Source organism: Vulpes vulpes, chromosome 13 (genome assembly GCF_048418805.1).
Source record: "Vulpes vulpes isolate BD-2025 chromosome 13, VulVul3, whole genome shotgun sequence".
In the NCBI taxonomy this organism is placed as follows: Eukaryota; Metazoa; Chordata; class Mammalia; order Carnivora; family Canidae; genus Vulpes; species Vulpes vulpes.
Genome location: NC_132792.1, coordinates 17,711,064 through 17,738,857, shown reverse-complemented (window position 1 = coordinate 17,738,857; position 27,794 = coordinate 17,711,064). Strand labels below are relative to the sequence as shown.

Sequence of the window (27,794 nt, the reverse complement as noted above, 5' to 3'; positions counted from 1 at the left end):
CTTCAGTAAGTCCAGCTTTCTGGTTTTTCCAACTCTCAGATCCAAAACTCTAGTTTTTCTTGCTATACAGATTCAGCATGGAAAAAGAAAACAGTTTTTTTTTTTTTGATACCCTCAAAGGGTTTCCAACAATGATGGAAAATAGTAGGGAGCTCCAACCAGTTTCAGGGTAATTACAAAATAGACACGGATTTTATGGGAGTTGCTGCAGCAGAAATTCTATAAAATATCTGGTTTTCCATGTTTGCATGAGTAGAGGAAATGTGGAGAAAGCCTACTACACAGGGATGTGTCTCCCATCTTTTAGACTCTTTTAGACCACCCCTGAGTGCCAGGGGATGTTGCTCCCTGGTGCGGTGCTGCTCCCAGGGGCTCCGTGGCCCAGCATCAGCACCACCCGGGATGTTATTAGGTACAAGTTCTCAGGCCCCAACCCCAAATGGCTGAATCACCTTACCAATCTCTGGGGGGTGGAGGTCAGCAATCTGAGGCTTTTACGAATAAAACAAAAAGAATTTTATTTCCATTGTTGTTGTTAGTGTGGCTAATGTTTGGAAACACTGTACCTAAGATGTCTTGTGGGAAATCTGTTCCTCTAGGGCAGAGCTGTACAACAGGATGCTGTGCCATGATGAAAGTGTCCCAGATTTGCACCATCCAACATGGTAGCCATTAGGCAGGCTCACATGGTGACCGAGCCCTGGAAATGTGGCTGGTGTGACTAAGGAATTCACTTAATTTTAATTAAGTTGCATTTAAATGGCCACACATGACCAGAAGCTAGAATACTGGACAGCACACGTCTGGAGAAATAATTACAAGAGTAACAACCAATAACATGCAGTGAGCACTTACTATGTGTCAAGCACTGTGCTAGGAGCTTTACATGGATTATTTCTCTTAATTCTTGACAACTCTGTGAGGTGGGTACTGTTATTGCCTTCTTTGTACAGATGAAGAAAATAAGAGATGAAAGTAAGAGTTAAGTAAGAAATTAAGAGGGGCACCTGGGTGGCTCAGTGGTTTTGTATCTGCCTTTGGCTCAGGTCATGATCTCAGGGTCCTGGGATCAAGTCCTGCATCAGGCTCCCAGGAGGGAGCCTGCCTCTCCCTCTCTCTATGTCTCTGCCTCTCTCTGTGTCTCTCATGAATAAATAAATAAATAAAATCTTGTTAAAAAAGAGAGAGAGGGCAGCCTGGGGGGCTCAGCAGTTTAGCGCCGCCTTTGGCCAAGGGCATGATCCTGGAGACCTGGGATCGAGTCCCACGTCAGGCTCCCTGCATGGAGCCTGCTTATTCCTCTGCCTGTGTCTCTGCCTCTCTCTCTCTCTCTCTCTCTCTCTCTCTCTCTCATGAATAAATAAATAAAATCTTTTTTAAAAAAAAAAAGAGAGAGAGAGATTAGGAAAGAAATAGGACTAGAATTTGAATCCAGGCCTTTCTGACTTAAATTCCACAATGTGGCTATTACCTTATTCCTCATATAGAGGAAATGAAAGAATAGGCAATAAAACATGATAGAAGAGGGTGAACAGAGGGTATGCAAAGACACAACCCTGTGGAACTCAAAGTTGAATTTCCTGGAAGACTGTTGTTGAGGATACCAGCTACTCTGTGGCATTCGCCCTCTTTATGGGTGACCCCAGGAGACCTGGAAGAGAGGTCGATTTTATTTTTTTATTTTTTTATTATTTTTTTATTTATTTATGATAGTCACAGAGAGAGAGAGAGAGAGAGAGAGAGAGAGAGAGAGAGAGAGAGAGGCAGAGACACAGGTAGAGGGAGAAGCAGGCTCCATGCATCGGGAGCCTGATGTGGGATTTGATCCCGGGTCTCCAGGATCGCACCCTGGGCCAAAGGCAGGCACCAAACCACTGTGCCACCCAGGGATCCCCGAGAGGTCGATTTTAGATCTCAGAATCAGGGGCAACAGCATTATGAACACTGTCATCTGTACATTGTGCTGGCTGCTGAAAATCACTGGGTTAACATAATATGGAATCCACCTTAGCAAATGTACAAGATTTTATTTTATTTATTTTTTAAAGATTGCTTGATTGCTTGATTGATTTTAAAGAGATAGAGAGGGGGAGAGGGAGAAGGAGAGAGAATCTCAAGCAGATTCTAAGCTCAGCACAAAGCCTGACATAGAACTCAATTTGATGACCTCAAGTCACGACCTGAGCCAAAACCAGGAGTTGATGCTTAACCAACTAAGCCACCTAGGTGCCTGATGGACAAGATTTTATAGCATATACTTTATTTATTCATGCTACCTGAGATTCACATTAGTTTTCAGTCTCTAATTTTACCTTTGCCCAATTAAAAAATTAACTTATCTCTATATATTTACATATAGATGCATTTATATCTGTCACCTATCAACCACCTTTCTTTTCTTTTTTCTTTTTTTTTCTTTCTTTCTTTTTTTTTTTAAATCAACCACCTTTCTATCCAGCCATCTGATTTGGAGAGTGGCATGAAAATTATTCATCGTAGCTGCCTGAACAGAACGAGTGTCTTTCGACCAGTGGTACAGCAGTGAGATCCATGTCTCTGTAGACGCTAGAGTCAATAAATGTCTTTCAATGTCTTTCAAATGACACAACCTAGTGTTAAAGTCAGTTCTGCTATTTATTAGTTGTGTGATCTTGGACAAGCTACTTAACCTTTCTTAAGGATTTGCTTTCAGATTTGGTAAAATCAGATTGGCAAGGGAACTGTGAGGATTAGAAGAGATAAGGCAATGAATGGTTTGTGACCTGAGATGCACACACACACACACACACACACCCTTGAATCCAAAATTCCACAAATCTAAGCAATGTTTACACTGATATTTGTATTCCATTTAATTTTTTAAATGTTGGTCTTGCCTTGACTCATTGACTTCTGGACCCATAATAGGGTTGTCTCTCATAGTGTGGAAAACACTGAGAGACAACACATGAAATACCTGGCACATCATGAGGATACGCAATAAATAGGACAGTATAGAAGGGTTCTTCCTTCTATACACATGTGATCCATGTAAATAATCCATTTAAATCCCATTTCCCCCACTGATTAGTCCTTTCTTACAGCTCTGCATGAACGTGGCTGCACACGGCTCGTGCTCCTTCCATCCTGCCTCAGCTTCAACATTCATACCAGAGGCAGGGGTGACTGGTGGCTCTTCCCAAGGCTCCGTCCTTTGCTGTTGAATCCCACTGGATGCCTCTGTTTCCTGCTTTTTTTTTTTTCCCACAAACTGTTTCCCCAGTTTTCTGACCAACTGTCTGACCAAGAACTTTATTCTGTGATAAACTTCCCAGAGTCAGTCTCTGCTGTTTGTTTATAACAAGAACCCTACTAGTGTGTACCTCAAAACTCATGCTCCCAGGAAGCCATCCAGGGGCTGCAGGTAAGAAAATGACATCTGACTCTCCAAATTACCAACTTTTCTTGAATGGAGATGGGAACAGGCTTACACTGGAGTAGGGCCTACAGTGCCCTAATTTGGAGGAACTGAAGTTCACTTCTAGAATTCTACGCAGCCCAGAAGGCCAATAACAGAAACGACCTTGGGCTGAGGTGGAAGAGAGGGCACGTTGGTCCCATGAGAGCCAGGGGCGCCTACCTGTGGTGACTTCAGTGACCAGCTCTGCCGAGTTGTGGCAGCCCTGCACTATGCTCCTTGTCCAGTGAGACAGGTCCCTGCTGGTCTCAGCCCTAAAGAGGTGTGTTTCGATCCCCTGCCTGGTGCCCGTCCGGGTAGCAAAAGACAGATCTGCACCAGCCTGGGGCGATCCTTTGCCTGGACCTGAATGGACCAGCCTGTTGAGAGAGAGAGAAAAAAAATCATCAAACTGGAAATCGCAGTGTTCACCTGACTTGTCACCTGGGAAAGGCTCCCACATGGGTGATTTGCTCTATTTTCCGCCCTAGACCTGAAGGGTCTGCTCCAGCCTCATTGTCCCTGTGCTTTCTCTGCCTCCTGCTCAGCCGGTTCCTCCATCGGCTTGGTGGGACTTATATTTGCCCGGGAACTGCGTCTGGTGCAGAGAAGCTGGTGCAGACAGCCCTTTAATGAGGCAAACTCAACTATCTTTACGCGGCCAAGAAGAGAATTAAGAAAATGCAAAAGAGGGACGCCTGGGTGGCTCAGCGGTTGAGCACCTGCCTTTGGCTCAAGGCGTGACTCTGGGGTCCCAGGATCGAGTCCCACATCGGGCTCCTTGCATGGAGCCTGCTTCTCCCTCTGCCTGTGTCTCTGCCTCTCTCTCTGTGTCTCTCATGAATAAATAGATAACATCTTAAAAAAAAGAAGAAGAAGAAATGAACAATTTAAATGGCATATAAATCCTTTCCTCTTCAGCCCATTCCTGGGCTTGTGTATACCCCGGGTCCTGGGCTAGCTTTCGTTCCCCCGGAGTTCCTGGGGTTGGGAGCACCTGGCTGCACCCAATGTCCTCGGGGTCCGCGTCTGCCAAGCCCCCAGCATCCAAGGGCAAGTGGACCAGGACCACCAGGAGCATCTGTGTGCCTGTGTTCGAGCCCCCCCCCCCCCCACCAAGGGCAATGCTGCGCTTCCCAGGATCAGAAGATGACCGCACTTTATGGGGGATCTCAGGTATTTCCAAGAGTGATTGTTCCCACAGGATTGTCACACTGACTTTAAAACACAGCCCCAGCCTAAAATGTGGCCTCTAAGTACATTCTGAAAGGTCAGATGGAAAAAACAAGGACTCTCAGCCTCTGAGCAGTCACTGGCTCCTACTTGTCACTTGTAGCCCTTTAAGCCCCAGGCTGGCTTCTCCGGAGAGTCTGCCCTGGGCCCAGGTCACCATCCTGGGATTCTGGGATGGAGCCTCACACTGGGGCTCCTTGCTCCTCAGGGAGCCTGCTTCTCCCTCTCCCTCCCCTCCTCCCTCTGCCCCTCCCCCTGCTCCTGTGCTCTCTCTCAAGTAAATAAATAAATAAATACATAAATAAATAATCTTTTTAAAAAATAAATAAAAAATAAACCCCCGGATCTCTCCTGCTCTCCCCTGTTCCTTGATATCTCAACCTCCCTTTGGGAGAAGCGCTCCTATCAATCATTTGCAGGCTAGTGTGTGTATAATTTAGTAAATGTTACTTCTGCCCAGGATATTTGCACTTTCAGCCTTATCTTTGAATACAGAAAGAGACACACTACCATTTGTTAGAGAAATTCCAGGTGTCTCTTCACCTGGTGGACGGGAGAGGGACCTTCTTAGGCAAAGGGCGTATTCCCTCTAGCTTGAAAATTGCACAAAGGAAATCCAAAAGCTTATTTTTCTCTTGTGAACTTAAATATTGGACAGCAAAACTATTGGTGAAATTAAACATTGTACCCTGTTGAATTTCTAGCAATGAGCTTGTTGTATAACTCTGAGGAGCTTTCTTTTACTCACAAAGCTGACACTGGTTGGAGGAATGGTTTGCAATGGCTACTTGAAGAAAAAGGTTCATTGAAAAGCATTTCGGTTGTAAAATTCTTGGAAGATACAGAGATATTCCCAAAGATAATGAATATTAATGCCTGGGTGGCTCAGTGGTTGAGCATCTGCCTTTGGCTCAGTGCATGGTCCTGGGGTCCTGGGATCGAGTCTCGAATTGGGTTTCCCGCAGGGAGCCTGCTTCTCCCTCTGCCTATGTCTCTGCCTTTTTCTCTGTGCCTCTCATGAATAAATAAATAAAATATTTTAAAAAAATACATGAAATAATACTACTGTAAACTGTCCATGCTCAGCATAGACCTAGCATACAGTTTGTACTAAGTATTATTTCCATATCCCTTCCATACCCCTGGTGCCGCTACCCTTGGGTTCCCTATTTCAAAAAAGCAATTCCTGCCTCCCGTCCTTGGGGTTCAATATAATAAAATACATAAAACACTTAATTCAGTGTTTAGTGATCATAAGAAGCATCCAGGAAACATGAGTTCCCTTATGCCTTCCCTAGCCTGATATGTTCTCACTTTCCATCTCTAACTTCCCGCCAAGGGGACGTCAACTCTGTCACGATCCAGGGCCAGCAGAAATGTAACACAGAGGCCCAACTGGAAGGAGAAAAAGATGTACCATCCTCGTGAAGAATGCCACTTTTTTGTGAATTTCCTACCAATGTTAATTTTTCTCCAGAGACATTATAAAATCGAAACCAACAATAACTGGAAAATGCAATTTGTTGGAAAATTTGCACTTGGCAGATCTGGGTATAGGGAATGAAATTATTAACCAAGTGTAACAAGGTATGAGAAAGGCCTGTGTCTAGCTGATGGATACAGGGCACAGGGAGCAGGGAGTCCAGGATGGAGAAATACAGGGTGTTACAGGAAGTAACAATGAGAAAAGAGCCATTGGAGGTAGGACTCCTGCTGTGCTTTGTTATTCATCTCATCACCAAATCTCATTCATTGAAAAGAAAAGGGAAGAGGAGAAATTGATTTTTCCAGTAATCAAGCGTGAATTACCTAATATCTATATTAAAGAACAAGTTGATTTGCTATCAGAAGAATAGCAGACATGCTGAATAATGCATTCTTTTGAATACACCAGTATTGGTTAATGAAACGTGTAGAGCTGTATGTAAACAATCAGATAAAGCAAATTGTCTTTTCCAGTACCTAATGTGAATACTGGTAACAGAAAGATACTTTTTCAGATTAAAATCAAGTGAACTACAGGGGCGCCTGGGTGGCACAGTCCAGTAAGGGTCTGACTTTCAGACCACAGTCTGGTTTCAGGTCAGGTCATGATCTTGAGGTCCTGGGATGGAGCCCCGCATCAGGCTCTGTGCTCAGCAGGGCCTCTGTTTGGGTTTCTCTCTCCTTCTGCCTCTGCCCTTCTATGCCCTCCCCCTTTCTCTCTCAAATAAATCAGTTTTTTAAAAATACCAAGTGAGGGACGCTTGGGTGGCTCAATGGTTGAGTGTCTGCCTTTGGTTCAGAAGTGATCCTGGGGTCCTGGGATCGAGTTCTGCATCAGGCTCCCAAAGGGGAGCCTGCTTCTCCTTCTTCCTATATCTCTGCCTCTCTCTGAGTGTCTGTCATGAATAAATAAATAAAAACTTAAAAAACAAAACAAAACAAGTGAACTACACTGAATATCCACATGATGCATATGAGTACACTCCTCTGGGTGTAGTATTAGACTTTGCAAATTATCTTATAAATACATATAGCAAATGTGGCAAAATGTATATAGATCTACTAAAAATCTCTATGCAATTCAATTATATAATATAAAACAAAAACTTTGAAACAAATCCATTAATATTAAAATTTTCACTAAACAACAATACTTTAAATGTAAAGATTTGCTTTAAAAGGCTACAAGACTGGAATGAAGTCAAATCTCTATGTTAATTCTTAGAATCGGATCTTCCATTCCACTGAAAAATATACACATTCTGACTCAGAATACATGTTTAGTTTGTCCTTTGTTTAACATTAGTGTTAATTTAGGCTTGGAATACCAGATGAGCTCCTCTAAGTCCTCTTGTATGTGTTTATGTCTGGGTTATCCTAAATTGTCCTCATCTAGCTTTTCAACTTAATACCTGGAGTGGAATAGCCTTTCTCAATATGAAGCTAACTGAGCCTTGTGGGATGAAACCTCCACCTGTGGCCTCATTAATCCCTTGCACGAACCAACTGGCCTCTAACAAATGAGACAGGAGCTATGCTGAGACCTTCCAGTTGAAGTTACAGGACTGTTTTGGATTCAGGGGTGCTCCGAGGGGCCCTAGAGGAGCTTCCTGCTCTGTTCAAGTCTTTTCTCTACTTCCAAATGATCACCAAAAAAGTCACTAAGGCATTCATTCATTCATTCATTCATTCAATAAAGTTTTTGCCATTCACCAACTGGTATATCCTACAAACACTTATGGAACACTGTTATGGACTGAACTGTGTCCCCCTAAAATTCCTAAGTTAAAGTCTTGACCACCAGTGATGACTGTATTTGGAAATAGGGTCTATAATGAGGTAATAAAGGTTAAATGAAGGCATAAGGGTGGGGCCTTAACCAATAGGATGGTGCCCTTATAAGAAAAGAAAGAGATGTCGGAGATCTCTCTCCTTCTACACACACAGACTAGAAAGGCCAGGTGAGGATAGAGTAAGAAGGCAGCTAGAAAGAAAACCCTCACTAGAAGTCAACCCTGATGGTACCTTGATCTTGGACTTCTAGTCTCCCGAAAGATGAGAAAATAAATTTTTGTTGCTTATGCCACCTGCTTTATAGTGTTTTGTCAGGCATAGCCAACTAATAAAAGCACCTGCTCTATGCAAACCCAAGGTGAGGCATGGCGTGAGTAGAAAAGATGTGGCCCAAACCTTAAGGAGATGCAGTTCAAGGGGAGAAATACCCTTTTCCCCTCTGATTCCCACAGACTCTTCACTCCAGGTTCGTCCCTGTTCTTGGGAGGCTCACTTCTATAAAATGGAAGACAGTCAGAATATGGAAATATGGCAGATGACAAGTAAAAGAGATGGATGGGTGGAGAATTACTCCTCTTCATTGAGGCAATCTGGTTATTTTGGGGGTCTTTCTCCAGAGGGTGAACCTGAACCTGGAGGGAAAGCCGTTCCATCACAGTAATGCAGACCAGTGGATTCTGGCACAGGACAAAGAGGAACCCTACAGTTATCAACATATTTGTCATCTCATTCTTATCAAGATGTTGGAAATAATAGATTTCCTTGTTCTTTATATCATCCCCAACTAATTGCTTTTGATTGTCAATAATAGTAAGTTGGGGACGACAGTACATAGAGATGTGGACGTGAACTGCTCTGCCATCTTCAGAAGTCCGAACAGGGACTTGTTTGTTTGATAAATCATGGCATTTCGAAAATGAGACAAGGCCATTAGACAATGTAAGGCAAGGTAAGACTTTTTAGTTACATGACTGCTACAAGGAAGAAACAGAGAAAAGAGTGGCACGATTACATTTATAATGTTCTGTGAAATCTTTCTCCTGAGATGAATTTGTATTGGCACATTTCCAACATCAACCAATAAAATAATATTGGATATACAATACTGGATACTGTATTGTCTGACTGTTCACGGAGCATCGCCACTCAGGACTCACAGTCACCTCGGATTAACAGAAGCTAAAGCAAAATTGCATAAGTAAGTTCCTTAATATCTTAAGAACCCAGTACCTGGGTTCCAAATTAAGTAACAACAGGACCATGAGGATCATGTCCACTGCAAAGGACAGGAAGTTTTCACCAGAAATCAAACCACTACTCAAAAGAAACCTTCATTTAGATGGGAGGTTGATGGTCACATAAGGGAAGGTTTTCTAATAATGGAAAAGACAACATGAGTCACAATCTCTAGATGTCTATGGTGTGTGAAGATAAGGCAGAGGCAGCTCGCATCTCCAGGCCAGTAGTGATATAGATGGATGGCTGAAAGAAAATATGATTTGAGAATTCTTGCTTTGCTGCTTTTATGAAAAAAATGTTTTTGAGACGTGAGGAGGAAGGAGCAGTGGGAGCCCAGAAGGAAGTGGCATTTGGGAAGAAAGTACCCTGATGTTTCAAATGAACTCAAGTCCTTGTGTGAAGAATCCACACCAAGGTAGCAGAGGGGCTTAAATGCTACATAAGTGAAACTCTGGGGGGAGGGGGATCTTTGGGAAATCTAGGAGAACAAATCAGCAGTTCAAAGACAGAAAAAGTGAAAATTATATCCTGATTTTCAAAACAAAGAATAAAGTCAATTCTTTGATCTTGTTCCCAGGTCAAATTCAGTAATGGTTTTTTAAAATTTTTTTGATTTTTAATTTATTATTATTATTATTATTATTATTATTATTATCTTAGTAATGTGTTGTTTTTTTTTTTTTTTTTTTTTTTTTTTTAATTTTTATTTATTTATGATAGTCACAGAGAGAGAGAGAGAGAGAAGCAGAGACACAGGCAGAGGGAGAAGCAGGCTCCATGCACCAGGAGCCCGACGTGGGATTCGATCCAGGGTCTCCCGGATCGCGCCCTGGGCCAAAGGCAGGCGCCAAACCGCTGCGCCACCCAGGGATCCCAGTAATGTGTTTTTTTAAGGCATCACCTTTTCTTTTTTTTTCACTTTGGAAAAATAGGAAATAGGAGTTCACAAGGCCCTGTGTGACTTCCTTACATCAACTGTTTCATCCAGAAACCAGATTACTAGAAAAGGAATAGATTAAGTGAATATTCAGGAAAAAATGTACTGACAGAATTTCCTTTAATATTCATTTGGACTTAAAAGGAGTAAGTGTTGGATACAAAGCTTATCAGTTAGATGAGTCCTATGTGAAGTGGTCAGAGCCATGATGAATCAATTTAATTAGGAATGGAAGCAGAGGCCTCCGACCTGCCCTGTTGAACACTTTCATCAGTGACTTGTCTGAAGTTGTAGAGGACATTGACATCAAATCAGCAGATGACCCAAAACCGGTAAAAAGAAATACAGAATCAAGACATAAGATTACCAAGCACTGCAGTTGGAGCCCAAAACAAACAACAACAACAAAATTAGAATGGGGGAGACTCGGTGTAGAGGCACCACTGGAAATTAGTTGATGGCTGGCTCCACTTAGAGCAACCAACAGCACTAATGTGAATTTAAGATGAATTAATGGAATGAGAGTAGGTGATGGTCCTCTGTCGCCCTGTACTGATCAAACCACACCTAAAACACAGCATTTGGTTTTAGACACCAAACTTTAGGAAAGGACTTCTTCATCTTTCTGTACCCTGCATCCATTAGGCAGTGTCATGGAGGCTGTGGACCCTTTATCTGAATGATGTGTACAAATTATAAGGTAAATAGAATTTCAAAGGAAACCAGTGATGCTAAAATACAGCTCCATACAAGTATCATGATATTAGAAGACAATGATCCAAACAGCAAAGTACAAAAACTGCTTCAGAAAGGACATCCTTGGAGATAATCAGTCTGGAAAAGAGAAGACAGTGTGTGAGGAATGGGAGGGGGGAGGAGGCCACCATAAATGTCCCCAGTGACTGGGGAGGTGCTCAAGCATAGGCTGGGCAGTGACTTCCAGGGGACTGTAGAGGGCATTCTGGCCTTGAAAAATCAACCTTGACGGTTGGTCAAAACTGTCCCTGAACCCTGGCCCATCTAGGAAGAATCACATTTGGAGCAGAAGATTTGCTTCTGAGGATCTAAGGTGAGGCAGGATCTCTTCCAGTGGGGCTGAGACTGCTTACGATGGTGGTCAGGAAGTGTTCATGGAGGCCACTCTGTAAGGTTTGTTGCTCGTGGATCAAAGTCGACAGCTCCAGGGTAAAAATACATGGAGGGAAAGAAACATTGGCTGTTGGTGGCACAGCAATCGGCTGGAGCTCAAGACCAAGTATAGCACGATCTCCTCGAGGGAGGCACCCCTTCTCTGGATTCCCACACAGCACTGAAGATCACCACCCCATCTTCCTCTCTAGAGCCTGATGTTCTCCAGGGGAGGACTTGTTGCGTCTCTCATTGATTTGGTGGCGTCTAGCATTCAACTCAACACACGTTATGTGTTCAATGCATGCTGGCCGAATAACTACACAAATACAAGTTTTCCAAAATGTTTTAAAAATATGAGTTTAAAACAAATAAAATTAAATAAAATTAAATAAAATTTTAAAAAATCTGAGTTCAATTTTGCAAAGGAAAGTACACACACACACACACACACACACACACACATATCCTTGGCCTATTCTGAAATGCTACGAAACATGGGGCAATGAAAAGGCCCCCTCATGAGCTCTTCATTTGCAGACCATATTTGGGAACACATCACCGTAGCCAGATTCTGGACACTTTAAGTAGCAGGTAAATGTCAGCTGGACTTTAAGATTTAGAAAATGCATATTTAGAAAGGTAGGGCGAAAAAAAAAAAAAATAGAAAGGTAGGGCGTCATCCAGAATGTGTCTGCCAGGAACAGCATTTTGACATTCCTCCCAAGATTCTTCCCAAAGATCTTTTCTGATCTGCAGTCTCAAGGGGGACTCTGAAATAGCTATTATTTATGTTTCAATTATTTTACATTTTAAGCTATTTATGTAGTCTTAAAAATATGACCATCTGTCTCATATCTGCAACAGGGACGAGGCTACAGCAACCAAGAAAATGCTATCTCCCAAGAGAAGATAACTTTCTTATCCGGTCGGAAGAAAATACTGGCACCCTGGGACAAGCTTTCAAGCTACAATTCACACCCAGTTTCTGAGCGTTATCTGAAACGGTGTGAGAAGCCCAAGGACATGCTTGGCTCCCTGGTTACAGAGTTCAAATACGTATTCCCACGGTTAGAAGCAAAGTCAAGAATTCCAGCAAGATTTTACATTTCCTACTATTTGGGAGCATGAGTAAGTGAACAAATGAAAGGCCTATATAACATGTGTGGGGCAGGAGAATGAACCCCTGGGTGTGAGGGGACAGAGCAGAGTCAGGCAGCCCAACTCGGCCATCTGCCAACTGTGTGACCTTGGCAAGTTACCTAAGCCCTCCCTGCCTCAGATCCCTCAAATGCAAACTGGGGAGAGCAGTATGCCTACTTCATTGTGTTGTTGATAAGGATGAAATGAGTTGTGTGAGTACTGTATGGAACAGCACCTGGAACAGAATATACAGGAAGAGCAACTGGTATCATTAGTTCGATCAGGGCAGGATTTTTCATTCGATTGTTCTCTGCTGTATGTACACAACCTAGAACAGTTCCAGGCACATGGCAAGCACTCAGTAAATATTTGTTACATCAATGACTGAATGTATAGCTACAATACAAGGAGGACTCTTTTCCAAGAAGTTTGTGATTCAGGACGCCTGTGAGATACCGTGACTTCTCTCTTACCCTCGGTCTTCCATCCATGAAACCACAGCTAATGCTAGATCCAAAGAACCCGGGTTTATATCCATCAGATGCTCATTTCCAGATTAATTCAACCCTGGCCAAAAGTGATCTTGAAAGGTAATTGGGGTGAGATGTTCTATGGGATTAGCCTAACATCCATTGCCTGTTTCTTCCTTCAAATCCATCTTTAGCAACTAGTGTTTTCAGTAGTGACTTGGTCCTTTAGGGAGTCAGAGTTGCCTTTTTTTGGGGGGAGGGGGTCTGGGAGTAGAAGGTGCCATTTTATTTAAAAAAAAAAAGTGAATCATTAAGATTTCACATTCCTGGCCAGCATGGATCCATGGTACGTACATTTAAAGAACTGCATGTAAATGGGTCCCTAACCTGGGTAAAAAGAAAGGGTGAAATATTTTTAAATTACTTCAACTGTCCAAAGTGGCTCACAAGGTGGATTCCACAAGGCTCAGCGTGGCAGTGGGATAAGCCCACTTGCAGATCAAATTCTTTGTTTGATACCTGGGGGAGGTTGGCAGTAAGAAATGCCTTCATTCCCTCAGGAGGCCAGGCAAAATGCATGTCCACCAATAACTGAGGTGCTAGACGGCATACAGTTTCTAGATCCTCAGATATGCCCCCCTCTGCCTGCTTGGTTTCGAAAAAAACATAACAAAAAACCTGTCTCACAAAGGTAGATTATGCACTAATTTAATTCTGGATAGGTGTTAGAGGATGTTGCATAAAATGTTCCATACAAAAACATTATTATTAATATCCTTAATTAAAATAAAAGAAGTTACAGCACACAGGTTCAGCGAAATTAGTAAAACTACATATTAGGTAACTGGGTTGCTAAGCAATATTACATTCTCATTTAACTTAATTGCTGAAATTAGCCATCTCCCAGTACATGCCACAGTGTAAGCCCCCAAAAAACAAGAAAGCAAAACAACTGGTCAGATCCTTTAAATGATTCAGGTGTCCTTTAATAACTTTTATCCACTGGCCACCCTAATGGAGCCCAGCTGTCAACCGGTTGTCTAGGAAAGAAGTGAGGAGGAAAGTCACTAATAAGCCCCAAACTGTCAGAGAAGAGGGCTGCTCAGGAACCAGCAAGCTGCCCCTCAGCCAAGAAGAGCTGAACAATTGCCTCGTTTCTAAACCTTCTAAACTTCTTTCATCTGAACATGGTGCTGAAAGGTCAGGCAAGGTCCCATCTCTAGAAAAGATATTATTGAGGGATACTGTCTTGAAGCAAAGACCGATGTAATACAGGAGAAGGAGCAACAAAAGGGCCAATTTTTTACTATTTAGTGGAATTAATCCAGGTGGACCTCCAGAGACAGGGACGTATATTCTCCGTGGTCTCGTGACCTCTCACAGCCAGCTGTCATCAGAAGTGGAGAGAGGAAAGCAGATGCCTACTGTGTGAAAGGCTGCACTTAGTCTCCATGAGGTCTTGGAAGTGGTATTTACATGCTCCACTTTACCAACAAGGTAAAGGAATCCATGGTTCTGTGTGGTAAAGTAGCTGCCCAGGATCACAAGGCGAGTGTCCAGAACTTGAACCCAAGTCCTCCTGACTACAAAGTTTATACTCTCTCCATTATGCCAGGAAAAAGGGCCAAACTCCAGCTTGTCAACTATAGGCAGAAATTGTTCCCTCTTATAACGAGAGGGAATAATGAGCTCTTCAGGTCACCCAAGGATTTAATTCACCCAGACACCCACACACTTACCATGTCTAGAGATGAACAAGGCCTACGATCTGAAGGATATTCTCACATCGTGACAGTCCAATGTGTTGGGAAGTTTTCCTTTTAAGTCTTTTTTATCATTTAGCAATCTTAGAATTTTAATTTTTAGATATACTCTGAGTTTTTCCTGGTTATCTCTTCCATATTCCATTATCCCATCCATGTTTTAATTAGTTCAACATATATCGCAATGAGTATAGAATATAGATTATAAAAAGATCTTCAAGAACCTCTTCATGGAAGGTAATGACAAATAAAATCTGTATTCTTTTACTGGGAAAATGAAACCATGAGTGAATAACCCGAGCAATTAGCTTTTGTAACACTTGGCTTTTACCCCTCCCGTTTTGCATTTTTTAAAAAATCCCCCTAACATCAGCCCTTGGTACAATGCTGGCCTCTAACAGGAGACTGTTAAACATTTCTTAAATTGAACTGGACATCCCTGCTCCAAAGAAGAAGTCATCAGTAGGCCACCTACCTGCAGCGTTCTTACAAGTGTCATTAAGAGCTGGCTTTCTAGTGTGAGCTGAGAGGTTTCAGTCTCCCCACGTCCCTCTCTCTACCAACAAATCAACAAACTCTTCCTTCGCCCTGTCCTTATATCTCAATGACTTTGGTTTAAGGCACTACAAATCCATGATAAATACAGTATTATATGTGGGATCAAACTTATTATTCATACATTAATTTCAATTATTTTTCCCAATCTTAATAATTGCTCACATCTATCAACCACTTATCATGTCTCAGGCATATGCTAAACACTTACATGTACTGTCTCAATGGGTCCCACCAATAACCATACAAAGCAGAAGAAACTCTTGCCCTTCATAAAGATGAGGAGGCTTGGATTCAGAGGAACTGATATTTTCCCACAACTGCATTGCAAGTCAAGGTCTCAGGATCCAACTCCCAGTGTGACTGACTCCAAAGACCGTGGAGCTCCTCTGGTGTGAGCTGGGGGGTTCCAGTCTCCCTGCTCATCTCCCCTGCTCATCTCCCACCTGACGCTAAGGAGCTGCTGGATTAATAGGAGGGAGGAGAGGGGACCAGCAGTTAGTGTAAACTCTATGTACATAGAGCCCAAACAGGATGGAAGGATGTGAAGACAAACCCTGAACTTTTCAGTTTGATAGAGTGTGGATCCATGGGCTTGCAGAGCCTCTCATGCTTCCCTTGGGAATGCCATGGCACAGACTCACATTCCCTAAGAGAAAAGAGACTTACTGGGCTGAGTGTGCAAACCACAAACTGATTGTAATTTAATGTTTGACACACACAAACGGCCCAACTTCCCCAGTGGAAAGCATTCCTAAAATTTCTGAGGCTGGCCTGAGGCAGCAACTACTTTTAGCACGTAGAAACAGGTTAGTTCCTTAGGCACCAAAGATTACCCAACATGTTTAATAGAAATGCCAGTGTCTTTGGCTCCCATGTGGAATCAAAGGAGTGACCTGCACATTCATCAGTTCCTCTTCTCTAGCTACCCTATCCCTTCTCTCGGGCCCACAGTGGGGAGAACTGGGCTCAGGGCAGCATCACTCCTTCTGCAAGCTCTGTGCTTCCCAGTCTTTTGCCAACCACTGGGAATGGGCATGCAGAATTTCTGTGTAAAATCTCCTCTAGAATCTCAGACATACCGCAACCTCAACCCTCACTCTCTGTAGGCCAATCTCACTTACCAATTATAACGACGGTAACAAAGACAAAAACAAAACAACCCAACCCACTTCTTCCATGTGGGCAAGAGTATATGTACCTTTTTTTTTTTTAAGTGGTCAGCAACATCAAATAAGCTTTGGCTAAGCAAAACAAAACCAAAAAAACAAAAAACGTTTTCCCAAAGACTCATAAAAGCTGAGGGATGAGAATAGCTAAAATCACATGTTGGAAAACTTCTCAAATGCACTGCTATAAATTGTGCCCTTGATGCACAGAGGCACCATCGATGCTTGTCAGTGGGAGAGGCGACGGCTCATACACTTCTCTGCTTGGTGGTCAACATCAAGAACACGCTGTGAACATTTCTAGTGTCACTGCTTTGAAACACAATCAAATCTTCATCTTCAAAAAAAAAAAAATACAAATTAGGTGTGCCTGAGACTACAAAACAAAGACAAAAACAAAAACAACAAACAACAAACCAAAACTAAACAAATCAACAAGTCAACTGTCTGGGCAAGTAACTTGATTTTAGAAGAACCTGTTTCCTACTGGCTCTGGTCCCTGCCTGTTCTTGGGCAAGAGAAAAGCCTGTCTCTGACATCCTGAACAATGCTGCCCAGCACTGCTAAGGCGAAGGGAACAGGATTGGCAGCTGCCCAGACTTGCTGTGTGCCAGTTGTGATACTAAATAAGGCTGTACTTCTGTCATGGCCATGGACTGAATCCTGTCCCACTGTCACCCCATCAGTTCACATGTTGAGGGCCTAACCCTGAAAGGGTCGATATTTAGAAACAGAGCCAACAAGGTGGTCATTACGGTTAAATGAGTTCATAAGGGTGTGGCCCTGCTCTGGTGGGTTTAGTGTCCTTATAAGAAGAGACCACCAGAGAGCTCCAGTGTTCTCCCTCCCCATACACATATAAAGAAGAAGTCATATAAGCACACAGCAAGATGGTGGCCACCTACAAACCAAGAAGAGGGCTCTCACCAGAAACCAACCACACTGGTACAGGAGTCTTAGACTTCTCAACCTCCAGAATTGTGAGAAAATAATTATCTGTTGCTTCAGCTATCCAGGCTACGGTATTTTGGTGTGGCAGCCTGAGCTGACAGGCACAGTCATCATCCTGGCATTTTCATAATCACTCTGTCACAGACATTATGATCCTAGTTTTCAGGTGAAGAAACAGGATCAGAGAAGTGACATGATTTGCTCAAGGTCACACAGCCTGTAAACTGGGGCTTGCCTGGGCAAAGCTGGAATATGAACCCGGGTTGTCAAATCCAATACTGTGATCATTCCTCTCCACCAGTAAAGAAAGTTATTTTTATTTTTTAAGGAGATGTTTTTCAGGCTTTCTGTTTGTTGATCTATCTTTATTTTTATTATTATTATTTTTTTGCTGACAAGATCACCTTTAAAAGATTTCTCACAAGGTGCTACAATGACAACCTGTGGATTTCAGTTGTTCACAAGTTTTCAGTGTGATGAAGTTGTTTTTAAAATGTGGCCAATGAACTATCAAATCCCCAGATAGAGAAAAGGTTAAAAAATAAAAGTACTAATACTAAATGTATTTAGCACTTACCACATGTCAAACACTATCCTAAGCACTTTACATTACCAAATGTAACCTTTTAACAACCTTATCAGGTAGGTACAAATATTATGCCCGTTACAGATGAGGGACATGAGGTAATAAGAGATTACAAAATTTGCCAAAATTTCCAAAACTTGGTAAGCAGCTGGGATTTGGAGCCACGCTGTAAGTTTCCAGAATCTGTGCCCTGGAGCATCCATGTAATGGAATGCTACACAGTGAAATAAAGTGAAGGTAGAGCACAAAATATCACAGGAAAATTCTAAGATCATGTTAAGTGAAAAAGCAGGGCAACCATACAACACATTTTAGGGGCTTCTGATGACTCTGTGAGCACTAGATCCAGGACAGCCTTTGAATTAATTCACTGGTGGACACTACAACATAAGGCAAAACAGTGCTTCTGAAGAACCACAGGGAAGAAAGATTTTTCACAGAGTTGGAACTAACAACCCTAAAATTTGTATGGAACTTTTATGAATAGATAAAGATCATGAATAGCCAAAATAATGCTGAAAAAGAAAACCAAAGCTGGAAGCATCACAATTCCAAACTTCAAGCCATATTACAAAGCTACAATCATCAAGACAGTATCATACTGGCACAAAAAATAGACACATACGTAGAGAGAACAGAGAAGAGAACCCAGAAATGGACCCTCAACCCTATGGTCAACTAATCTTTGACAAATCAGAAAAGACTATCCAATGGAAAAAAGACAGTCTCTTTAACAAATGGTGTTGGGAAAACTGGACAGCCACATGCAGAAGAATGAAACTGGATCATTTCCTTATGCCATACACAAAAATACACTCAAAATGGATGAAAGACCTAAATGTGAGACAGGAATTCATCAAAATCCTAGAGGATAACACAGGCAACAATCTCTGTGACCTTGGCTGCAGCAACTTATTGCTAGACACATCCCCAAAGGCATGGGAAACAAAGGCAAAAATGAGCTATCAGGATGAAAAGCTTTTGGACAGCAAAGGAAACAGTTGACAAAACCAAAAGGCAACCTACAGAATGGAGAAGATATTTGATTTTACGTTGATTTTATAGGATAAAGGACTAGTGTTCAAAATCAATAAATAACTTATTAAACTCAACACCCAAAGAACAAATAATCCAGTCAAGAAATGGGCAGAAGACATGGACAGACATTTCTCCAAAGAAGACATACAAATGGCCAAGAGACACATGAAAAAATGCTCAACATCATTCAGCAACAGGAAAATAAAAATAAAAATCACAACGAGATACCACCTCACACCAATCAGAGCTAAAATTAACAGTCATGAAACTCAAATGTTGGTGAGGATGCAGAGAAAGGGGAACGCTCTTACACTGTTGGTGGGAGTGCAAGCTGGCGCAACCACTCTGGAAAACAGTATGAAGGTTTTGCAAAAACTTAAAAATAGAGCTACCCCACAATCTAGCAATTGCACTACTAGGTATTTACCTAGTACAAAGATACAAATGTAATGATCCAAAGGGGCACCTGCATCCCAATGTTGAAAGCAGCAATGTCCACAATAGCCAAACTACAGAAAGAGCCCAGATGTCCATTGCCAGATAAATGGATAAAGAAGATGTGGTCTATATATACAAATGAATATTATTCAGCAATCAAAAAATGAAATCTTGTCATTTGCAAGGGCATGGTTGGAACTAAAGAGTATTATGCTAAGCGAAATAAGTCAATCAAAGACAATTATCATATGATCTCACTCATATGTGGAATTTAAGAAACCAAACAGAAGTGCGCAGAAGAAGGGAGGGAATAATAAAACAAGACAAAATCAGAGAGGGAGACAAACCATTAGAGGCTCTGAACTTTAGGAAAGAAATTGAGAGTTGCTGGAGGGGAGGTAGGTGGGGGGATGGGGTACCTGGGTGATGGGCATTAAGGAGGGCACGTGATGTAATGAGCACTGGGTGTTATATACAACTGATGAGTCACTGAACTCTGCCTCTGAAATTAATAATACACTATATGTAAATTAATTGAATATAAATTAAATAAAATAAAATTTTATTTAAAAATCAGTTTTAAAAAGTCATGAGTCCCCTTCTTTAGAAAAACCCACTCAAAGACTTATAATGCTTCTAGATAAGCTATGTGCCTAAATACTCATACACGCAGGACACACTGCCATATGTGACCATATAGAACACAGGAGAAATAAATGAGTCACTTGATGAACTTAAATAAGTGGCTGGGGAAGCAGCCCTTGGAAGTACTGGGGTAACTTCTGTAATGGAAGGATCCAGAGTTTTCCTTTGACCTCTACTACTCCTGGCAGCGAGTTTTCTGCCAGAAGCAAACAGCTTCAGCCTAGCCTCCCATCTCAAACAGCCAGCTTTGTCTGCAGGGACAGAAGAGTTTCTATCTTCAGCCGCCCTGAACCCAGTCCATAGCCTGGAGCCACACAAGGACTGTGTCCTCCCAGTGTGATTATGGGATTCCGGCAAAGGCGAGGGTTGTTTTCCTCATTTTTTGTTGGCTTTCCAACAGTCTTTCTCTAGGCATGTCTACAGGATGGTGGAGGGAAGAGGACCATGGCCAATGCATGGAAGCCATGGTGGCTGCTGCACAACCCAAAGGGTCAGTTAGAAACCTATTTCCCCAAAGTATATCTCCAAAGCGAGGCTTTGGAGAGACAGCAGCATTTCACCGATGCATCTAACAGATGAGGACTCTGAAAGGGAGGCGCAGTGATTAGCTCGGGGTAAGCACTCTTCTGGCAGGAGGAAAACTAAGATGGAAACTCCAGCTCTCACATTTCCAGGCTGCTGCTCAGGAACAGGTGACAAGATATGTACTAGCTCAAGGGGACGAAATAGGCACAAACAGCCAGTGTTGCCTCCATATCGTGGACATCCTCTGCCTCACCGGTTACCGGCTGGAGATCAGGGTCATGATTATGAGCCGAATTTTATCACTGCTCATAGGACTAACATACACATACAGTAACACGTTGATTTTGCAGTTCAACGGTGAGGCTGGGTAATTTGGAAAAGAGGTGGTAAATTGGGATGTCAAGGATCATCACTGCATCTCCTTTACATAGAGACAGAAGGCACTGGTTTTTCATGATGCATATTCTGTTCTAACTAAGCACAGTTCACACTGAAGGGGTTTCCATTTTTACTTCCATAGCAGATGCAGGCTCATGGGTTTAGGTTACTCGTGTGCTTTGCTCACGGTCCAGACCTGGCATGTGAGCCTGTAACAGATGCCTTTTGGTACCCCACCCAGACCTACTCAGATGCCATTTGTTGTCCTGTGCACCCATCCCCGTGAGCCACTGGTGCCTGCTTGTGTAGATGGCCTGAAGAGCCTGCGACACAACCTCCCATCAGGCAGCTTGAGCTTTTGACACGCTGCTGATTCTGAGCTAGTCAAATACGCCCTAGGGTAGTGCTGTCCAATAGAACTTTCCGTGATGATGAATATGTTCTTGATCTGTATTGTCCAAAGTAGTAGCCAATAGTCACAGCTACTGAGTACCTGAAACGTGGCTAGTGTATGTAGCCTGAAGAACTGAATTTTTCAAATCCTGAATGCATGGGTGCATGAATAAAAAGGCAGCCCCCATGTCTGGATGCTCAGAAACTATGAGGAAAAAAAGCTATCTATGCGTTAGGGTAAGTTTTATTTTCAAGTTGCCCTAGAGTTACCTAGGAACTTTACTGTACTTAGACGTGTGAGGCTGAAAATCAGTCTAAGAGGCATGAGTCCAATTTCTCTTCTTAGTACCTGGAAGACAGTGACCATCGTCTAATCTTTCTTTGGGTCCAGTTGTGAGAATGTCTCAGAATCTGCATATCAGTGCCCGTGGGTGAGGACTGTGGATGAGACTGTGGAACGTGATGGCGGTTGGGCTGAATCTGAATGGAACCTAAAACACAGCCTGAAGCTCCACTGTAGGATGTTTGGATTCTGATTATTGAGATTTTATTGTAAACATCAATAGTGCTTTCATGGCTACCTGTCAAAGGCTTTGAGGCTTAGGATACCCAAAACTTAAATTACTGTTGTATTTTATTTTATTTATTAATATCTACGTGATCTAGGCTTGGTCCCTGGCCCCTGAAGGCCTCCTCCTCTATTCACCCTGAGGCCAATAATTGCCATCTTCAGGTCACCCTTGCTGTTCTCCATCATCACCATAAGTGAAAGGAAGAGGGGTTTTAAAGGAGTTTCAGCTCCATACACCATTGCTATTTTAATCTCATGTCCCCTCTTGTTCTGCTTCCAGGTCTCATTCTCTTCTCTGCACCTGAGCCTCAGCTATATCCTGTGTGGCATCTTAGTCCCTCCAGAATAGAGAACCCATCTTGTCTCCATCTCTCTCTCACTCAGGACAGATGCCCCAAAACCTCAGTCCACTCTGCTCTCTGTCTGTGGGACCAAACTCATTCCAGAGTGTGTCCCATGTTGTTCAGGAATTCATCCTACAGACATTGGGGCCCAATATTGCCAAGCATCATTCCAGGGAGGCCAGAAACATAATGTTAGCATGCCTACCCTCTAGGAGTAATGAAAGCTGCGTCCATCATCGTAAAGCACATACAGGAAGAGCCAGCAACAGAAGCCAGGTCTGGGAGTTGCTAACTACTTGAAGGCAAGACTCAGGTTTAATGAGCTTTTGTGTTCAGGATAGAGACCTCTGAAAAGGGGTCTTAAGCATGTGCTGTTATCTTAAGCACATGATGCATTAAGATAACATATGTCACATGAACAATAAGGGACACTGAAGGCCCTAAGAAACAGATAGACTCTGGCAGCCCCACTTCCATAGGAAGCACCATACAATTGAGAAAGAACTTTCTATGGGGTCTCTCGTGCTGAGCAAACATTACAAAGCACACGAGTACACGCCCGTATGACAATCTCTGTGCCAAAAGTGAAGACTCTTGCCTGATAATCCTACCTGAATTTCAAGACCATAAACACATGCGCATAGTTGGTCTCAAAGGAAATGGAGTGGAGACCCAGGCAGGTGACCATCTCACAGATGTCACTGTTCCTTCAGGATGGATACGCAGTTTGTTTTTGTCTCTGCATTGCCCTGCGCTTGGCTATAGATGATCATTAATCTCTCTGGATAAAGATGTGTGGCTATCTGCTGGAGAGCTCTCAGCTCCTGATGCAATAGTAAGCAGGAATATAATGCACTGAAATAATTATAATTGACCAGAACAATCTCAAAACGCAAAGACATCACACTCGCACAGCCCAGGTGGCTCAGCGGTTTAGCGCCACCTTCGGCCCAGGGCATGATCCTGGAGACCCAGGATCAAGTCCCAGGTCGGGCTCCCTGCATGGAGCCTGCTTCTCCCTCTGCCTGTGTCTCTGCCCCTCTCTCTTTCCTCTCTGTTTCTCATGAATAAATAAATAAATCTTAAAAAAAAAAAGATATCACACTCAAACACAGGGCCATGGCTACCTGGTGGCAAGAAGAGGATATGTGTGAACTGGGCTGAACCAGGCTTCCTTCCTCCGGGGCATGCTGTCATAGATTAAAAGGTCCTTCTCAGTCAGTACAACGAGTGCTGGCTTCCACTGCTTCTCGCTCTCCCCAGGCACCTGAAACAGAAAACACAGCACTGTCACGTCACAGCCCGAAGGAAGAGTGGCTGGAAAGGAGAAGCTGGCATCCCTCCAATCAGAAGACCCGACAACAGGAGTCTTGGGTTCAGGTTGTGAAATCAAAATGAGAAGAAACCATTCATGGTCGCAGGATTCTTGATTTTTCTCAAGGGCCCCAGCAGGTATCAGTACAGCCAAGAAGCAGCCCAGCTGCCAAACAGCTGTCACTGCTTCTCACCTGCCAGTCAGCACTGAGATCATTATTTCAGAGTGGGATGCAGATGCTCGGGGGAAGAAGCAATCCCAGATGGTTCTCTGGTAGAGTACATTGTTTTTATTATGAAATGGGAAGGTTTGAAAGCTTTTGAAGAAACATCCAAAGGCTCTGGGAATGTATTATGGGGGCACATGTCTGTCTGGAGAAGTAGGGGACATCACAGCCTTTCAGTTAGACTGTTTCTGTGACTTGGGCACCATCTTTAAATTCTCCTAGTTCCATTCAGCACAGAAAATTCCTTAACTCTAGAGGTGAAATGACCTGGCAGATATATGAGAGGATTCCAACATCAAGTTGGATGTTTGGAAGTCCCTTCCAATCCTGGAAGTTGGGTAGCTCAGGTCTTAGTGAGCCACTCATGAGCCACTCCTCCCTCTGCCCAGTGTTGATCATCTCAACTCTGTACATGCTCATTTTTCCATCTCTGAAAATTCCCTCTGTCCAATTTGAACTCTAGGCCCTAGGATAAATCTTTATGCTCAGTTTATGCTCAAAACAAAACAAAAACAAAACCTTCCATGTGCTAACCTTGCTACTCAAAGCACAGATCACGTTCCAGGAGCGTCAGCATCACATGGGAGCCTGCTAGAAATACAGAGTCTCAAGTTCATCCTAGACCTATTGAATTAAAATCTGCATTTTAGCAAGGTCTTCGGGTGACCCATACATTCGTTAAGGACTAAGAATCACTGGTGTAGATGAGGTTAAGGTTGTCTCTGATGCTGGAAATTTAGTGAAGATTCAAACCACAATCCAAAATCTATTCAAAATTCAACTAGGCAATAAGTTGAATAAATGATAAAATTCATTTCTTCCCTTTCTATTCTTATCATTTCTTTTCTTAAGTGTCAACACTGACATCTATATTGAAGTGGCTTTAAGACTGAATGATCGGGATCCCTGGGTGGCACAGCGGTTTGGCGCCTGCCTTTGGCCCAGGGCGCGATCCTGGAGACCCGGGATCGAATCCCACGTCAGGCTCCCGGTGCATGGAGCCTGCTTCTCCCTCTGCCTGTGTCTCTGCCTCTCTCTCTCTCTCTCTCTCTCTGTATGACTATCATAAATAAATAATAAAAAAAAAATTAAAAAAAAAAAAGACTGAATGATCAAAGTAGAGAAGATGTGCAGGGCTGTGGAAGGGGGGTGAGCTTTGTAGGTTATGCAGTTTTATGGGCTGCCTGAACCTGAGTCTCCGCTCCACTATTTATTGCCCATGTGACTCTGGGAGAGTTATTATTCTCTGTCCTTCTATTTGCTCACTGATAAGGATACTATCACACACAACAGTGGTTAACAGTGTTGTCTCTGGAGCCAGAATGCCTGAACATAAATCATAGCTCCTCAATTTACTAGCTGTGAGCTCTCAGCCAAGTCAGCGAATCTTTGTATCTCAGTTTCTGTACCTGTAAGATGGGGAAATAATAGTACCTATATCAGAGGATTATGGTGAAGATTGAGTTAAAATGTTTAAAATGCTTATCACAGCGGAGAATTAGCACCATTTAGAGCCTGTTAACTAGGGTTCACCTCATAATGCCAGAGTGGAGATTAAATGAGACGGTGCACGGGGTGCCTGGCTGGCTCAGTCAGTAGAGCATGTGATTCTTAATCTCAGGGTGCTAAGTTTAAGCCCCAAGTTGGGTGAGGAGCCTACTTTAAAAAAATAAACAAATGAATGAATGAATAAATAAATAAATAAATAAATAAATAAATAAATAAATAAAACTGAGTCAGTGTATGTAATGTGCTTAGCATGATACCTACCAGATGGTAAGACCCTAGTGAATCACAGGGTGGGAAAATCATAGCAGTCTCACTGGCTTCTAAAGTTGTCAAAAGGAATTCTTTGGAAATGGCAATAATATGACAAAGTACTGACTTTCCTAGGAAAAAATTATAAGGAAATCCAAGAATACCTTTGGTGCTAACAATTTCAACTCATCTTTTCCTATCCATCCCTAAGTTCTCCCAGGAAGAATCCATTACATCATGATCATGCTCCTTCCAACAATTCCAGACAAAAACTCCCTTTTTGGGGCACCTGGGTGGCTCAGTCGGTTAAGTGTCTGCCTTCAGCTCAGGGCATGATCCCAGAGTCCTGGGATGGAGCCTCATGTCGGTCTCTCTGCTCATGGGGAACCTGCCTCTCCCTCTCTCTCTGCTCATCTCCCTGCTGGTGCTCTTTCGCACACCTCTCTCAAATAAATACATAAAATCTTAAAAAAAAAACCCACCTCCCTTTCTAGAAAGAAAAAAACCCTGTAAAGCTATTTACACTAGAATGTGAATGACTACCTGACTTGTTTCTCCCATTAGGCATTTGATACACATTTTAAAAATCCAGTTTTATCCTATTGCTTTTTCCAACAGAACAGCAGCATCTTTAAGAGATCAAAATGAATTGTCACAGAATGCAATATACGGGACCTTACAAGGTGACCAAGCTATGGTCTCAAAGCATAGTGTTTGGGGAGTTTGAAATAAATTTCTCCCAGCATCTACATTATACTTAGTAAATTACTTTTCCAGTTCATTAAATCGGACCGAAAAGCTACAAATGATCCTCCCAAAATGCCTATCTTACTTACCTAGTCAGATCTGATCCATTAACTTTGACTAGCATCATTTAAATGTGAACATAACTAAGTATCATTCTTCAAAAACAATATTAAGTTTGCAAAATAAACCTTAACAGTGAATGGCAACAGTAAAATGCGGACCCTTCTACGGGTGGAATCACAAACTCACCCACACGTCGAAGAGTATGTAGGGGTATCAGTAATTCTAAAGCCCTAAAACATCTTGTCGTTTATCAAAGAGTGTTTGGTGGATTTGCTAACTGTGCTGTGAGAATACTCAGTGGGCATTTTCCACAGTTTCTGGGTGCAGAGCTTTCATTTTAATACTATGTGAACGCTTGAAGCTAGAAATCTGCCCATGAGGACAATCAACTTTCCAAGGAGAAAAATGTTATGTTGAAAACAGGTTTTTAATACCATACTTCATGCCACGTGAGCTTCACACTGCAAAGCCTTTCCAGAACACTTTTTTTTAGGGGGGCTAGTGTATTTATGCTGCTGTTCAGTGACAACTTCCATTACAAATCCAAATTTCCTGGCACCCAAAGATTCTCCAGCATAAATGCAACCATTCTGGGGTGAATCTCTATTTTATTAAAACGTGACTCCTGAAAAAGAGGTGACAACTTCCATCTCAATCCTAGTTTCCTGCTGTCAAATGCTGTGGCAGTTTCTAAAGAATTGATCATGTTTCTCATGAAGAAGGAGAAGGGGAATATACAGGGAAAAAGACTCACAATTCTGAAATTACTCTGATGGGCAACTGTGTTGAAGTGGAATCCTGTCCCCTACTGTCACTTCTGTAGAGCATGAGAGAAAAGGTTTACAAAATGACAAGAAGAATTTGAGAGACTGGAAAGAAGTTACTGGTAACAACTGAAGGAAGTAGAAACAAATGGATGAAACCCACATGTGGTATAGCTTAAACTTACAAAATGTTACATGTCACTTCTATTTCAATTAAAAAAAAAACTGAGGGAAGTAGAGTCATTGAATCCTCTATTTCAGACAGGTCTCATAAGTCATCTACATCAGCAGTTCTTAAACTTTTTTAAAAAGATTTTATTTATTTATTCACGAGACAGAGAGAAAGGCAGAGACATAGGCAGAGGGGGAAGCAGGCCCCCTGCAGGGAGCCCCATTCGGGACTCGACCCCAGGACCCCAGGATCATGATCTGAGCCTAAGGCAGACGCTCAACAGCTGAGCCATCCAGGTGCCCCATTTTTTAAACTTTCAAAATTCAGTGGACACTCTGATCAGATTAAATCACACGTCAAAGAACAAAATATAAAACAATTGAAAAAGGCTCTGTGTGGGGTTACAGCCTGCTTGAGATCCAAGACTTTACGCCTTTATCTTATCGCCAGCCACACCTCTGAGTGAGGTTCCCAGCAACCCCAGGGATACAGTTTGAAAACTACTGACCTCGTGTTCTCTAAAATACC

The 27,794-nt window shown here is 42.6% G+C and overlaps 1 protein-coding gene across 1 annotated transcript in view; it reads right to left on the bottom strand.

Annotated features, from left to right (window-relative positions):
- The window catches only part of SNTB1 (syntrophin beta 1), a 232,020-nt gene that overhangs the window by 9,231 nt on the left and 194,995 nt on the right, over window positions 1-27,794 (bottom strand). Inside the window, exons 4-5 of the mRNA XM_072733993.1 lie at window positions 23,349-23,488; window positions 3,620-3,816 (exon numbers count right to left, since the gene is read on the bottom strand). Of these exons, the coding sequence (XP_072590094.1) occupies window positions 3,620-3,816; window positions 23,349-23,488 (337 nt within the window). The remainder of the gene's footprint in view (window positions 1-3,619; window positions 3,817-23,348; window positions 23,489-27,794) is intronic.